Here is a 16,534-nt window from a genome sequence, read left to right on the forward strand (position 1 = left end):
TACTGAGTACTGGGAAATTATACAGAGGTGAGCATCCCTGGCCCCCAAGGGGCTCACAGTCTAAGAATCTGGATACCGAGAATAAGCATTTCTCATGGGCCAGATATTTGTAGAATTATGTTTCTGTCGTCCTCATGAATGTACACTAAGGAGGATTCTACCGCGGCATCCTTAGAGGTTATTACAGGCCAGGGAATTGTCTTCAGATGATAAGATAACACACCCTACTATGGCACTCTCCACTTTCGGTGTTTAATAATTAATTTCAAGCAAAACCACCCCTTTGAGGAAGAAAGAGCTGTTTGGGAGTTTATAGCAAATACTTTTAAGAGCTTCCAGTTTTAACCTTGTACTTCCTCCAGCTTTCACTCTCTGTAAATATGTTTTGTCTGTCTCCCTCATCTAATTGTAAGCTCCTGTAGGGCAAGGACTGTGTTCTGTGCCATTGCTGTACTCTCCTGAGAGCTTGGTACAGTGTCTAGCCCTCATTAGACATCCAAAAAATACACTGATTAGCTAATTTTAAGAGAATAGCCTGTTAGAGAATACAGTCATTCCTGTGATCTTTACAACTTGCAGCAGGAGAATATATATACACACACAAATATATATTCATATATATTACATTATATATAAATATATCTCCAGAGGATCATTACATCTCCTTTCCCCCTTCCCCTTAGTTTTCCTAGGCACATCTCTCCTTCTCCACCTGCCATGAAAAGCAGTACAATGATCTGAAAATACTAACTTCCCGCGATTCTCGACGTGCACTGTAATATTAATAGCAATAACTGAGTACCCACCAGGTGTGATGCCCTGGGGTAAGCACTTGGAAAGTTCAAAACGAAGAAATGACAGTTTCCCTTTCCACAAGCAACTTATATATTTGGGACCCAATCTGTCATTCTGCAATATTTGGAGAAAGCAATGACGGCTAGCGACGCAACTTAAAATGGATGGCCAGCAATAGCACCTAAGCACATTCTTATGCCTCCATTTCTAACTCTGGGCCTTTTAGAAAGGAACAGATTCCCAAGCTGTAAAAGTAAGTCAACTCCCAGAGAAATACACAATGACTCCCTCAAAAAAAAAAAAAAGAAGATTAAATGTACTAATTAATTCAATGCACTGAGCACTTTCATGTATCGAGCACTCTTCTAAAGCACTTGGAAGAGTGCATTAGAGCTGGTCCACATGATCCCTCCTCTCAAGGAGTTTACAAATCTACTGTGTGCATAGCACTGTACTAAGTGCTTGGGCGAATGCATTTAATTGAGTAGACATGATCCATGACCTCTTGGAACTTGCAATCTAGAAGGGAAGGCAGACAACGAAAATAATTTACAGATAAAAGAAAGACTGAAAGGAAGTATGCACGTGAATGACATAGTGCTTAAATAATAGAATATGAAGTTCTGTGACTACATTCTGGTAGTGGATCCAGAGAGTTTTCTTGGTAAAAATCCAGAAGTGGTTTACTATTCTAAAGTACTTACTTACTTACTACTAATCGAGGTGGTCATTTTAAAAATGTAAATAAAATTCTAAATAGATATAAACTGATATATCTATTTAGAATTTTATTTACATTTTTAAAATGACCACCTCGATTACCATCTCAGGAAAGCTATAGTGGATAGAGAACGGACCTAGGAGTCAGGAGGACCTGGGTTCTCAGACCAGCTCTGTCATTTGTCTGCTGAATGACCTTGGGCAAGTCACTTCACTTCTCTGTGCCTCAGTTACCTCCTGTGTAAAATGGGGGTTAACACCGTGAGCCCCATGTGGGACATGGATTGCGTCCAACCAGGTTATCTTGTATCTACCCCAGCGCCAGGCACATCATCAAATGCCGTCGAGTCATTTCCGATCCATAGAGACTCCACGGATATATCTTCTCCAGAATGTCCTATCTTCTGCCATATCTGGAGTCATCCTGGTATGCATATCCAAAGAGTTTTTTCGGTAAAAAAATAATGCAGAAGTGGTTTACCATTGCCTCCACACTGTAAAAACTTTGGCTCCCTGCCATTGTCTTTGATCAACATTTTGATCATCTGATCACCCGCTTTTGACTCTTTCCCACGCCGCTGATGTCCAGCACAGGTGAATCAACTTTGTCCGACGCTTTGGCTTAGAGCTTTCCATCATGGGTAACCCTGACGAGAGAATATCTCTCAGTGGCAGAGCTCGAGGCCTACACAGACTCTCCTGCCATGATAAGGTGTTGATTCATAGGAGACTCTTACACATTGTCCTCTAGACTGTGAACTCAATGTGAGCAGGAATGTATCTGTCTGTTGTTATATTGTACTCTTCCAAGCGCTCAGTAGAGTGCTTTGCACACCACAAGTGCTGGAGTACATACAAGATAATCTGGTTGGACACAATACCATTAAATAAAAATTACCACCAGCAAGACTTCTGCAGGAGTAGTCCCTGGCTATACTCTTCTAATTTGGGGTTCCAACTGCTACTTTCCCCCACCCAACCCCATATACGTGTCTTCTTTAAATTGAGAGTTAAATGACACCCTAAATTGTTGAACAATTGACATATGTTAATTTCTTTCAAGATTTTGCATGATAGATACTCTAAAGTTACCTCATCTGTAAAATGGGGATTAACTGTGAGCCTCACGTGGGACAACCTGATTACCCTGTATCTACCCCAGCGCTTAGAACAGTGCTCTGCACATAGTAAGCGCTTAACAAATACCAACATTATAAAGTGCTGTGATAGAGTTTTAACATACAAGAGGCAGAGCAGTTGCCATAAAACCCAGGTGCCTTGAATGAAAGTTATTCCAACAACCTTGATTATACCAGAACCAGAGTAAACATTCCAGTATGGAGCCCTCTTTTTCATACTATAGAATGGTGCTAGAATTTTAAGTGTTCTAGATTGATCCCTTCTTTACTACTGTTTTTCCCCTTCTACCTGACTTAATCCTCCTACACTCCTCTGATTCATGGTTTATAAATTTCATTTTTAAGAATACTTTTACTTCCTTGAAGTAGGGACTGGGAATCTTAAAATTGCGGCATTAGTGGTAAGTATGATTTTTCTAGGGAAGGTGGTACGGTGAGGATAATGGTAATGAGAAACACTGAAAGTATTAAAAATCTCCTAAATGAACCTAGATAACATATATTTCGAGGAGAATTTAATTCATGTCACCACCATTTATAGAGGATCGTAACTCTTTTATTCAAAAAAGTTATGTGAAAAACCTAGGTTTGGTATTATATAGCCATAATAAATTTCTTACCAGACCATGGGCTGTTAATTCTGCAGTGAAAATGTAATCAAAAATTTTAAGTACTCAGAATTATTTCAGCTTATGAAATATTTTATATGACCATATATTTCTCTCTGTTCTAGACCGATCTGTTTGAAGGATTTAAGCGGAGTAAGTAGTATTTTTCTAGACTCAAAATAAAAGCTAGTTCCTTAAAAGTCCATATTTTCCCTAAAAACTGTGGGAATGTTGTCTTAAAAGGAGTACTATTCTCAATGGAGAGACTGCTGCCAATTAAAATTGAATAGCCTGCCTGTGGATTTTCAGGAAACGTAGAAGATGACACACAGGATAGACACCAAATTTTATGTGTTTCTCAATATTAGTAATATCTAGAAAAGGAGAGGAGAATCAGGCATCAGAAGAGGAAGGGATTCTAGTTCATTCCATTAGGAAATTTCACAGATTATGCACTTGACTCTGTACCTCTTAAGCACTCTTATACTCACCCTAGCCCTAACGCACTTATGTATATTCATTCATCCATTCAATTGCATTTATTGAGCACTTAATGTGTGCAGAGCACTGTACTAAGCACTTGGGAGTGTACAATATAACAATAAACAGACACATTCCCTGCCCACGATGAGCTACATATCCTTGTACTCTACCGGTCCCCCCTCTGTAATTGATTTGAACGTCTGTCTCCCCCCTAAACTACCAGTTTTGTATGGGCGAGGGTCTCGCAATCACCTATGTTCTATTATGTTATGCTTTCCCAAGTGTTTAGCACAATGCTCTCCACACAGTAAATGCACCATAGATATCTTCAATTGATTGACGGATAGACCGATGGAGTCTCCCATCAGGAATGGCAGACGCGCCTGGGTTCTGAAGGCTCAAGACCCTGTGCAGAGGAGTTGATTTTAGTGCTAGTGGCTCGCACGGTTCCGCCCGCACTCTCTCGCTCCTGTCAGCTGTGTTTCCACTGGGGCAGCGAGCACAGTGAGCAAGTAGACGGGCCGGGGTGCGAAACATATGCATGGCTCGCCTTCGTCCACGTTGGCTACTGCTTGAACTGGGGCTAGAAAGATAGAGCCCGGGCCTGGGAATTGGAAAGAGCTGGGTTCTAATCCTGGCTCTGCCGCATGTCTGCTGTGTGACTTTGGGCAAGTCACAACTTCTCGGTGCCTCAGTTTCCTCAACTGTAAAAAATGAGGATTGAGAATGTGAGCACAATGTGGGACAGGGACTTTGTCCAACCTGATTAAGTTGTATCTACCCCAGCGCTTAGAACAGTGCTTGACACACAGTAAATGCTTAACAAGTAACATAACTATTATCATTACTATTATTATTATTATTGTCCTCTCCACTGGCAAAAATGTGGCTTTTTTTAAACGGTATTTGGTAAGCTCTTTCTATGTGTCAGGCACTGTAGTAAATGCTGATTAGCGCAAGATAATCAGATTGGGCACAGTCCACGTCCCACATGGAGCTCACAGTCTTAATCCCCCTATTTTACAGATGAGGTAACTGAAACATAGAGAAGTCAAGGGACTGGCCCAAGGTCACCCAGCAGACAAGTTGTGGAGGCGGGTTTAGAACCCAGGTCCTTCTGACTCCTAGACCCAAGCTCTTTCCACTAGGCCATGCTGCTTCCCAAGCCAGCAGACTGTCATTATAGCCGGGACAAGAATACTGAGCACCCAAAGAAATTCAAAGAAATTCTCTCGGGAGAGACTAGCCAGAGATTGGACAAGCAGCATGGCTGAGTGGCAAGAGCCCGGGCTTGGGAGTCAGAGGTCGTGGGTTCTAATCCCAGCTCCGCCACTTATCAGCTGTGTGACTCTGGGCAAGTCATTTCCCTTCTATGTGCCTCAGTTACCTCATCTGTAAAATGGGGATTAAGACTGTGAGCCCCATGTGGGACAACCTCATTACCACAACCTGATTACCTTGTATCTACCCCAGCGCTTAAAACAGTGCTTGGCGCATAGTAAGCGCTTAACAAATACCATCATTATCATTATCATTACTATTATTGACCATTAGAGATCTTGGGTAAACCACATCATTTCTCTGGGCCTCAGTTACATTATCTGTAAAATGGGGATTAAGACTTTGAGCGCCATGTGGGACAGGGACTATGCCCAACCCAATTTGCTTGTAACCACCCCAGAGCTTAGTATAGTGCCTTTCACACAATAATTGCTTAACAAATACCATCATTGTTAGTAGTAGTAGTAATAATAATAATAATGTTAATTGTATGGCTATACATTTGCTAATTAACTTCTATCCTCTTGATTTCATAAACTTCATTCATTTAGTGAAATATAAAGCACCTTGTCTAATCCTCATTATCTCTGAAACCTAGATGAATATGAGTTAACAGACAAAAATAATTTCACTCTTGAAATGAAACACATGAAAGAGAAAAGATTCATTTCTTTTCCCCCTTGGAGAGTTTTGTCCTAACTGAATTTAAAATTCCAAATGAATTATAAAAACGCTGGGTACAATGAGCCCGTAATACGTTCAGTGCCCTGACATTTAGACGAACAAACACATCAAAGAAACAGGGAAATAGAATTGGACCTGCAGCGGTTGGAAATTCGAAGGTACGGGCAAGATAATATCGCAAACGGATTTAGTCCCGGAAGTTACAAAGGAAATATTCGGGAAGGCAACTGAATTTACGATTCTGATGCTGAAATCATTTTTGTCTAATTCAGAAGCTGCCAGAGATGATAATGGTTATAAAAAATATCTAAATTAGTAACTGGAAGAATAGCATTCTAGCCAATTATATAATTTTCTTCAACCCTTCAAACGGAAGAAAGATACAAAGAGAATATTGGATTATTTTTGCTATTGAAAAATGCTCATTGATCCTGTTTTATTTCATTTAGGCACTTGGAAGAGAAAAAGGTAAGCATCAATATTTGAATTGCAGAATGGAGGCGTAAAAGAATGCCATTTGCTGTTACTACTGTACACTTTAAATTATTAATGCTTCAGGACCTGTAACTCCAATTTTATCATAATTGCTGTTGAGTCAAATAATACATTCAGGTAAGGGAGATACCATCCAGCCAATTCCTTTTATGTGTATGCGGCACTCACCGTGGTCTAAGCGCTGGGGTATATACAAGGTTATGAGATTGGACGTAATCCCTGTCTACGATACCTCCCTTAGAGTCAAGTCCAAAAGTCTATATTCCGTCCTGATCCTCCTCGACCTCTCGGCTGCCTTTGACGGGGGAAAGCCCAACTCCTTGAAACATTATTCATGATAATAATTACTAGCTATTTATTAAGCCTTACTATCTGTCAAGCACTGTACTGGGCAGTGGGGTAGATCCAGTACAATCGGATCAGGCGAAGCCCCTGGATATCGCGGTCTAAGAAGGAGGGAGAGCACGTATCATATTCCAGCACCGTCATCCTTCCTGTCTCACAAGCCCATAACCTTGGCATTATCCTCAATCCATCTTTCTCTTTCGACCCACATATTCAATCTGTCACTAAATCCTGTCGGTTCAACCTTCACAACATCACTAAAATTCATCTGTTCTTCTCCACCCAAACTGTGACCACATTAATCCAGTCACTTATTCTATCCGGCCTCGATTTCTGTATCGGCTTCCTTGGTAACCTCCCTGCCTCCTGTCTCTCCCCTCGGGCCGGTCCGTCTGTCATTCTGCTGCCCGGATCGTTTTTCTAGAAGAAACATTCAGTCTATGTTTCCCCACTCCTCAAGAACCTACCAGTGGTTGTCAGCTACCTCTGCATCAAACAGAGCTCCTCTCCGTAGGTTTTTCAAGCATTGAATCACTTTGCTCCCTCTTTTCTTACCTCACTGCTCTTCTACTCCAACCCAGCCCACACGCTGAGCTCCTTGAATGCCAACTACCCAATTATATCTCAAGTGCTTAGTATAGTGCTTTGCACACAGTAAGCGCTCAATAAATACTACTGAAAGAACCTCAATCTCATCTAGTTCACCACCAATCTCTCACCCACTTCTTGCCTCTGGCATGTAACGCCCTCCCTTTTCATATCCAACGGACAATTACTCTCCCCACCTTCAAAAGCCTTATTGAAGGCCCATCTCCTCCAAGAGGCCTTCCCTGAATAAATCCACCTTTCCTCTTCTCCCACTCCCTTCTGCCTCGCGCTTGCATTTGGATTTGCACCCCTCCATCACCTTAAGCACTTACGTACATATCTGTGCTGTTGTACATGTCTATCCATAAGTACTGTAGAAAACATCTGCGGAAGCAGCATGATGTAGTGGATAGAGCAGGGGCCTGGGAGTCAGAAGGTCATGGGTTCTAATCCCAGCTCTGCCACTTGTCTGCTGTGTGACCTTGGTCAAGTCACTTTACTTTTCTGTGCCTCAGTTACCTTATCTGTCAAATGAGAATACTATGGGCCCCATGTGGGACAGGGACTTTGTCTAACCTAATTTGCTTGTATCCACTTAGTACAGTGTCTGGTACATAATAAGTGCTTAACAAATACCACAGTTATCGTTATTGTTATTATTATTATCTGTAATTTATTTATATTAATGTCTCTCTCCCCCTCTAGGCTGTAAGCTCATTGTGGTCAGCAAATTTGTCTGTTTAGTGTTATAATGTACTTTCCCAAAGAGTTTAGTACAGTGCTCTGCACACAGTAAGCACTCAATCAATATGACTGATGGATTATTTTCAAATGAAAACACTGAGGCCACAAAGGTTAAGTGACTTGCCCAAGGTCACTCAGTGGGCCAGTGGCAGAGCTAAAATTCAAACCCTTGTCTCTTGACTCCTACTCCCATCTTCTTTCTACTAGGACATAGTGCCTCCTGATCAGTTGGGTGGCCAAAAGATGAATCACAGTGGTGATGTCTTTGAATGTTTCAGATGTATCACCAGGCCGGAAGAATTCCAAATTCTTCCATCCCTACATTTATTTTCCAGAGAGAGGCTATTTTTCCATCCCTATATTTTCCAGAGAGAGGATATTTAAATCATGTAAACCCTTATAATCAATCAACCAATCAATCAACGGGTATTTATTGAGCATTTACTGGGTACAGAGGATTACGCTGAGCACTTGGGAGAGTACAACAAAAAAGCTGCCCACAAGGAGCTTTCAATCTCAGAGGGGGAAAAAAGACATTAAACTTGATTGCAGATAGGGGAAACGGCAGAGTATATGGATATCTACAGAAGTGAGGTGGGGCTGAGGGTGAAATATCCAAGTGCTTCAGCGCTACAGATCCAAGTGCGTAGGCGATGCAGAATGAAGGGTGAATACGGTGGGGAAACGAAGGGTTTAGTCAGGGAAGGCCTCTTGGGGGAGATGTGATGTTCGGGCTTTAATAATAACAGTTATGGAATTTGTCAAGTGTTTTGGGTGGGGAACGTGTCCTTGAACTCTGTTATATTGTCCTCTCCCAAGCGTTTAGTACGCAGCGTGGCTAGAGAAGCAGCGTGGCTCAGTGGAAAGAGCCCGGGCTGGGGAGGCGGAGGTCATGGGTTCAAATCCCGGCTCCGCCACTCGTCAGCTATGTGACCTTGGGCAAGTCACTTAACTTCTCTCTGTGCCTCAGTTACCCATCTGTAAAATGAGGATGAAGACCGTGAGCCCCATGTGGGACTACCTGATGACCTTGTATCCTCCCCAGCGCTTAGAACAGTGCTTTGCACATAGTAAGCGCTTAACAAATGCCATTATTATTATTATTACTCTGCACACAGTAAGTGCTCACTAAATACCACTGATGATGATGATGATAATAATGTGCCAAGCACCATACTAAGCATGGGGTAGATACAAAATAATCAGGTCCCACATGAGGCTTACTATCTAGGTAGGAGGGAGAACAGACACTGAATCTCCATTTAGCAGATGAGGGAACTGAGGCAAGGAGAAGTTAAGTGACTTACCCAAGGTCACTTAGCAGACAAGTGGAGGAGCTGGGATTAGAATCTCTGTCTTCCAGGCCTGGGCTCTTTCCACTAGGCCATGCTGCTTTTCAGTTCTTCCCTGAAGATAGGGAGAGTGGCAGCCCGTTGGAGATAATTGGGGAGGAAATTCCAAGCCAGAGGGAGAACGTGGGCGGGGGATAGAAGGTGAGAAAAATGAACTGGAGGATCAGTGAATAGGTAAATATTAGAGGAGCTAAATGCATGGATTAGGGTGTAGTACATAAGCAAACTAAGGGAGCAGGGGGAGAACAGATTGAGTGCTTTAAACCAAATCATCATCATCAAGGGTATTTTTTACTGATGGGCAGAGCATTGTACTAAGATCTTAGAAGAGGACAGTACAACAGAGTACTATCCCAGCCCCCGAGGAGCTTACAGTCTGGTAAAAGGTTTCTGATAGATGTGGAGGTGTATGAGCAACCACTGAAGGTTCTCGAAGAGAGGGCAGAAGTGAGTTGAACAGTGTGTTAAAAAAATGATCTGGGAAGCAGAGTGATGTATGAACTGGAGAGGAGAGAGGAGGCAGGAAGGTCAATGAGGAGGTTGATTTGGTAGTCGAAGTGGGATATTATCCGTCACCCCCAACGATCTGGCCACCTACTTCATCACGAAAATTAACACAATCAGGTCTGAGCTCCCCAAAGTCACCCGTCCCCCTTCTCCATCCCCCCAGCTCCCAACTCTCTCCCCTGCTTTCCCATCCTTCCCTGCCGTATCCTCAGAGGAGATCTCCTCCCTCCTCGCAAGTGCCACCCCCTCCACCTGCGCCTCGGACCCCATTCCCGCTCACCTTATAAAAACCATCGCCCCTTCCCTCCTCCCCTCCTTAACTTCTATCTTTAACCGCTCACTCTCCAATGGCTTCTTCCCTTCTGCCTTCAAACACGCCCACGTCTCCCCCATCCTAAAAAAACCCTCTTTCGACCCCCCTTCCCCTTCCAGTTATCACCCTATCTCCCTCCTACCCTTCCTTTCCAAACTCCTAGAACGAGTCGTCTACACTCGCTGCCTTGAATTCTTCAACTCCAACTCTCTCCCGGACCCCCTCCGATCTGGCTTCCGTCCCTTCCACTCTACCGAGACTGCTCTCTCAAAGGTCACCCGTGACCTCCTTCTTGCCAAATCCGATGGCTCCTACTCTATCCTGATCCTCCTCGACCTCTCAGCTGCCTTTGACGCTGTTGACCATCCCCTTCTCCTCCACAACCTATCTCACCTTGGCTTCACGGATTCCGTCCTCTCCCGGTTCTCCTCTTATCTTTCTGGCCGTTTATTCTCGGTCTCCTTCGCGGGCTCCTCCTCCCTCTCCCATCCTCTAACTGTAGGGGTTCCTCAAGGGTCAGTTCTCGGCCCTCTTCTGTTCTCCATCTACAGTCACTCCCTCGGTGAACTCATTCGCTCTCACGGCTTCCACTATCATCTCTACGCCGATGACACCCAAATCTACATCTCCTCCCCTATCCTGTCCCCCTCTCTTCAGACTCCTATCTCCTCCTGCCTCCGGGACGTCTCCACCTGGACGTCCGCCCGCCACCTAAAACTCAACGTGTCCAAAACTGAGCTCCTTATCTTCCTTCCCAAGCCCCGACCTCTTCCTGACTTCCCTATCACTGTGGACGGTCCGACCATCCTTCCCATCCCTCAAGCCCGCAACCTTAGTGTCATCCTTGACTCAGCTCTCTCATTCACCCCACACATCCACTCTGTCACCCACGTCTGCCAGTCTCACTTTTACAATATCTCCAAGATCCGCCCTTTCCTCTCCATCCATCAGCTATCGTACTGGTCCAAGCTCTCATAATATCCCGGCTGGATTATTGTGTCAGCCTCCTCTCTGACCTTCCTTCCTCCTGTCTCTCCCCACTCCGGTCTATTCTTCATTCCGCTGCCCGGATCATTTTCCTGCAGAAACACTCTGGGCATGTCACTCCCCTCCTTAAAAACCTCCAATGGTTGCCTATCAACCTCTGCAAGAAACAAAAACTCTTCACTCTGGGCTTCAGGGCTCTCCATCCCCTTGCCCCCTCCTACCTCACCTCCCTTCTCTCTTTCTACTGCCCAGCCCAATGCTCCGCTCATCTGTCACTTACCTCCTCACCGTCCCCCATTCGCGCCTATCCCGCCGTCGACCTCTGGCCTACGTCCTAATGTCCCACGTCCACATCCCGGAATGCCCTCCCTCCTCACCTCTGCCAAACTAACTCTCTTTCCCTCTTCAAGGCCCTACTGAGAGCTCACCTCCCCCAAGAGGCCTTCCCACACTGAGCTTCCCCTTTTCCCTCTGCTCCCTCTGCTCCCTCTCTGCTCCCCCTTCCCCCTTCACCTCCCCTCAGCTGAGCCTCCTCTCCACCCTTTTCCTCTGCTCCTCCCCCTCTCCCTTCCCCTCCCCTCAACACTGTGCTCATTCATATATATTTTTATTACCCTATTTATTTTAATAATGAGGTAAACATCCCCTTGATTCTATTTACTGTGATTAAGTTGTCTTGTTTTTGTCCATCCGTCTCCCCCAATTAGACTGTAAGCCCATCGATGGTCAGGAATTGTCTCTAACGCTGCCAAATTGTGCATTCCAAGCACTTAGTACAGTGCTCTGCACACAGTAAGCGCTCAATGAATAATATTGAATGAATGAATGATCTCTCCCACTCCTGCTGGATCCTCCGGGGATGAAGACCTGTGATCTCTGACCTGCATTAATATCCAGTTCTTGCCTCACAGGAGTCAGAGTATCCAGGGAGGGAGTTGTTGTCTCTTCCAGTTATCCCCTGGATCGTTCCAAGAATCCCATCGCCCTCTGAGTTTTCTTCTACCATCATTATTATTATTGCATTTGTTCATTCATTCAACGGTATTAATTCAGTGCTTTCTGCGCGCAGAGCATTGTATTAAGCACTTGGGAGAGTACAATAATACAACAATAAATAGACACATTTGCTGTCCATAACAAGCCTGCAGTCTAGCTCTTAACTATTTAAGTGCTTACTACGTGCCATGTATCGTTCTAAGCTCTGGGGTGGATACAGGTTAATCAGGTCAGACACAGTCCCTGTCCCACATGGGGCTCACACCCTCGTCCCCATTTTGCAGATAATAATTCTAATAATGATGGCATGTGCCAAGCGCTGTTCTAATCGCTGGGGTAGATACAAGGTAATCAGGTTGTCCCACGTGGGGCTCAAAGTCTTAATCCCCATTTTACAGATGAGGTAACCGAGGCACAGAGAAGTGAAGCGACTTGCCCAAGGTCGCACGGCAGAGGGGTGGCGGAGATGGAATTAGAACCCAGGTCCTTCTGACTCCCAGGCCCTGAGATAATAATAATAATGTTGGTATTTGTTAAGCGCTTACTCTGTGCAGAGCACTGTTCTAAGCGCTAGGGTAGACACAGGAGAATCAGGTTGTCCCACGTGGGGCTCACGGTCTTAATCCCCATTTTACAGTTGAGATGACTGAGGCACAGAGAAGTGAAGTGACTTGCCCGCAGTCACACAGCTGACAAGTGGCGGAGCTGGGATTCGAACTCATGACCTCTGACTCCAAAGCCCATGCCCTTTCCACTGAGCCACGCTGCTCTAACCGCCAGGTCACGCTGCCCCCTGAATCCCCTGCCGCGAACTCCCCCGATCAGACCGTAAGCCCGTCCAACGGCAGGGACCGTCTCTATCTGTTGCCGACTTGTTCATCCCAAGCGCTTAGTCCGGTGCTCCGCACATAGTAAGCGCTCAATAAATACTATTGAATGAATGAATGAACCTGCCAAGGATCAGTCCCAGAACCCCTATGGGAAGTCACAGGTGGGGCCGATGTCACTGAATATGCCACATTTAAGCGGTAAAGAGGAGGCCAGTGATTAAGAATGACGACGTTTTGAACATTCCCTTTCGTAATACAGTTTCGGAGCTTGGGTCTCCATGAGAAGAGAAAAATTTGGAGCGTTTACATCATGATGGGACTTTACGAGATAAATTATGGAGGAACTAATTAAGCTTCCCTTTTAAGTAAGAGTGCCAGGTCTGCTGATTGTTAAAGAGGGAATTCAACGAAGAGAAAGACTTTGAAGTCTACCGCAACTCCCTCATGCCACACAGTGGCCAATCAGTGCCAAAGGGAAAGAATGATGAAGGATTTTTAAAATCTCTAGATCCCCCCTGAATCCTAAATGAGCTAAGGATCGCTTGATACTCACCCCACCCCCCCGCCCCCCCAGCCCCACAGCGCATATTTACATCTCCTTATACTTTCCCATTTCCCTAGCTGTAATTTATTTTAACATCTGCCTCCCCTACTAGGCTGTAAGATCCTTGAGGGCAGGGATCGTGTTTACCAACCCTAAGCGGCGTAGCTTAGTGAAAAGAACACGAGTTTGGGAGTCAGAGGACGTGGGTTCTAATCCCGGCTCCTCCGCCTGTCTGCTGGGTGACCTCGGGCAAGCCACTCGACTGCTCTGGGCCTCGGTTTCCTCGTCTGTAAAGCGGGGATGAAGATCGTGAGCCCCACGTGGGACAACCCGATTGCCTTGTATCTACCCCGGCGCTTAGAACGGTGCTCTGCACCTAGTAAGCAATATCATCATCACCACAGTGCTTGGCACATAGTAAGTGCTTAACAAATGCCATAAACGTTATTATTATTGCACTCTCCCAACTGCTTAGTACAGTGCTCTGCGCACAGTAAGCGCTCAGTAAAAACTATTGATCCTGCATATTACTACTACTCCTTTCCATCACGATTCAGCAGGGAGCCCGTCACCGGGCAGGGAGCGTCTCTAGCCGTTGCCGAACTGTACATTCCAAGCGCTTAGTACAGTGCTCTGCACATAGTAAGCGCTCAATAAATACTATTGAATGAATGAATGGAAAGGAAGGAGGGTGAGCGGTAGCGTGGGAGGAGGAAGGTGGGGGTACTTTGGCCATGGAGCTTCATTTTCAACACCACCAGCCTGCCTGACCCCGGTGACTGTTGCAAGCCCCTCCCGCCCCTCCCCACAGGGATCTCTGGAAGAATAATAATAATAACGATGGCATCTGTTGAGTGCTTACTATGTGCCGAGCACTGTCCTAAGCGCTGGGGTAGACATAGGGGAATCAGGTCGTCCCACGTGGGGCTCACAGTCTTAATCCCCATTTTACAGATGAGGGAACTGAGGCCCAGAGAAGTTAAGTGACCTGCCCACGGTCACACGGCCGACAAGTGGCAGAGCTGGGATTCGAACTCGTGAGCCCTGCCTCCAAAGCCCGTGCTCTTTCCACTGAGCCACGCTGCTTCTCCGTGCTGGGGAGGATATCCGAGGTGATCGGGTTGTCCCACGTGAGGCTCACAGTCTTAATCCCCATTTTACAGATGAGGTCACTGAGGCACAGAGAAGCGAAGTGACTCGCCCCAAGTCACACAGCTGACAAGCGGCTGAGCTGGGATTTGAACCCATGACCTCTGACTCCCAAGCCCGGGGCTCTTTCCACTGAGCCACGCTGCTTCTCCCAAGCGGGGAAGGGGCGGGAAAAGGCTCAGTAAGGGAAACACCAGGATGCCCGCTGAATCGTGCAGCATTCGGCTTCAATCCTGAGAAGCAACGTGACCTAGCGGAAAAAGCACGGGCCTGGCAGTCGGAGGACCTGTGTTCTAATCCCGGCTCTACTCCGTGCCTGCTACGTGACCTTGGGCAAGTCTCTTAATTTCTCTGTGCCTCAGTTTTCTCCTCTGTATAAATGGGAATAACATACCTGGGGTTTCTTTTGTTTGTTTTGGGCATTTGTTAAGCTCTTACTAAGGGCCTCTTCCCTAACCCTTAGACTCCGAGGCCCGTATGAGAGAGTGGCTCCGTCTGATCTGCACGGCGTAGTGGATAGAGCACGGGCCTGGGAATCAGAAGGTCACGGGTTCTGATGCCGGCTCCGCCACTTGTCTACTATGTGACCTTGGGCAAGCCACGTCACTTCTCTGTGCCTCATTGACCTCATCTGTAAAATGGGGATGAAAAACGTGAGCCCAGTGTGGGACACAGACTGCATCCGGCCGGATTTGCTTTCATCCACCCCGGCACTTAGTACAGTGCCTGGCACATAGTAAGCGCTTAGAAAATACCATAATTATTATTATTATCTGCCATTAGTACCGCCCTTGTTCCGCACACAGTAAGTACTCAATAAATACCGTCGCTTGAGAGTAACCAGGAGATCAGTCGATGGTATTTGGGCACTCACTGTACAAATACCACCGAAGTGAAGTAATGGGGGGTTCAAACTGGGTTTGAGTCCCAACCTGACAGAATCCTCGCCTACTTTCAGGGACGGAGGTTGGGGAAGAAAAAAGCCACCTGGGGAGGGAGGCCCCATAATATAAACAATGATAATATCTGTGTGCCAATAATAATCCTGTGTGCCAAACACTGTGCTAAACCCTAGCATAGATACAGTATATATGGATCGGACACAGTCCCTGTCCCTAATGGGGCTCAGAGGCTAAATAAAAATAAAAATAAATAAATAAATGATGGTATTTGTTAAGCACTCACGATGTGCCAGGCACTGTTCTGGCTGGAATCAGAACCCAGGACCTTCTGACTCCCAGGCCTGTGCTCTGTCCACTATGCCATGCTAGGACCGCGTAGGAAGGAGAACATCTATGGAAAGAGCCAGAGCCATCTTATCCCGGGTATTGCAGCGTGGCTGGAGAAGCAGCGTGGCTCAGTGGAAAGAGCCCGGGCTTGGGAGTCCGGCGTCTTGGGTTCGAATCCCAGCTCTACCACTTGTCAGCCGTGTGACTTTGGGCAAGTCACTTAACTTCTCTGTGTCTCAGTGACCTCATCTGTCAAATGGGGACGAAGACTGTGAGCCTCATGTGGGACAACCCTATGACCCTGTATCTACCCCGGAGCTTAGAACAGTGCTCCGCACGTAGTAAGCGCTTAACGAATACCAACATTATTAGTGCCGAAAAAACAATCCTTCTTGCTCCCAACAGGTCAGATGTGAAAGTGTAGCACTGGAGAACGGTTTAGGCGTTGAGTGCCCCAGCCCTGAAACATTCCCAGAGGTCAGGCGTGGACACCAAATCACCATCCACTCCTATGTCCAGTCTAGAGAATAGAGCAGGTGGCTGGGAATCAGGAGACCTGGCCCTTACTGCTCTGCCCCGTCCTACTGCGTGACTTGGGCAAGTCACTAAACCTCTCTGGGCCTCAATTTCCTAATTTGGGATGGCATCATCAGCCAACCCTCACCTCGAAAAGATGTTGTGAGGATAAAAGTAGCAACGTAGATTACTGAAAAGAGAACGGACTTGGGAATCAGCCCTAATCCCA

The 16,534-nt window shown here is 45.9% G+C and overlaps 1 protein-coding gene across 2 annotated transcripts in view; it reads left to right on the top strand.

Moving 5' to 3' along the window:
- Nucleotides 1-16,534, top strand: part of CLNK (cytokine dependent hematopoietic cell linker) — a 208,208-nt gene that overhangs the window by 154,717 nt on the left and 36,957 nt on the right. For both annotated transcript variants that reach the window (XM_039911666.1, XM_039911667.1), the window contains 2 exons: nucleotides 3,388-3,415; nucleotides 6,160-6,178. In XM_039911666.1, coding sequence (XP_039767600.1) covers nucleotides 3,388-3,415; nucleotides 6,160-6,178 — 47 coding nt within the window. The remainder of the gene's footprint in view (nucleotides 1-3,387; nucleotides 3,416-6,159; nucleotides 6,179-16,534) is intronic.

The sequence above is a fragment of the Ornithorhynchus anatinus genome, chromosome 4 (assembly GCF_004115215.2).
Source record: "Ornithorhynchus anatinus isolate Pmale09 chromosome 4, mOrnAna1.pri.v4, whole genome shotgun sequence".
In the NCBI taxonomy this organism is placed as follows: Eukaryota; Metazoa; Chordata; class Mammalia; order Monotremata; family Ornithorhynchidae; genus Ornithorhynchus; species Ornithorhynchus anatinus.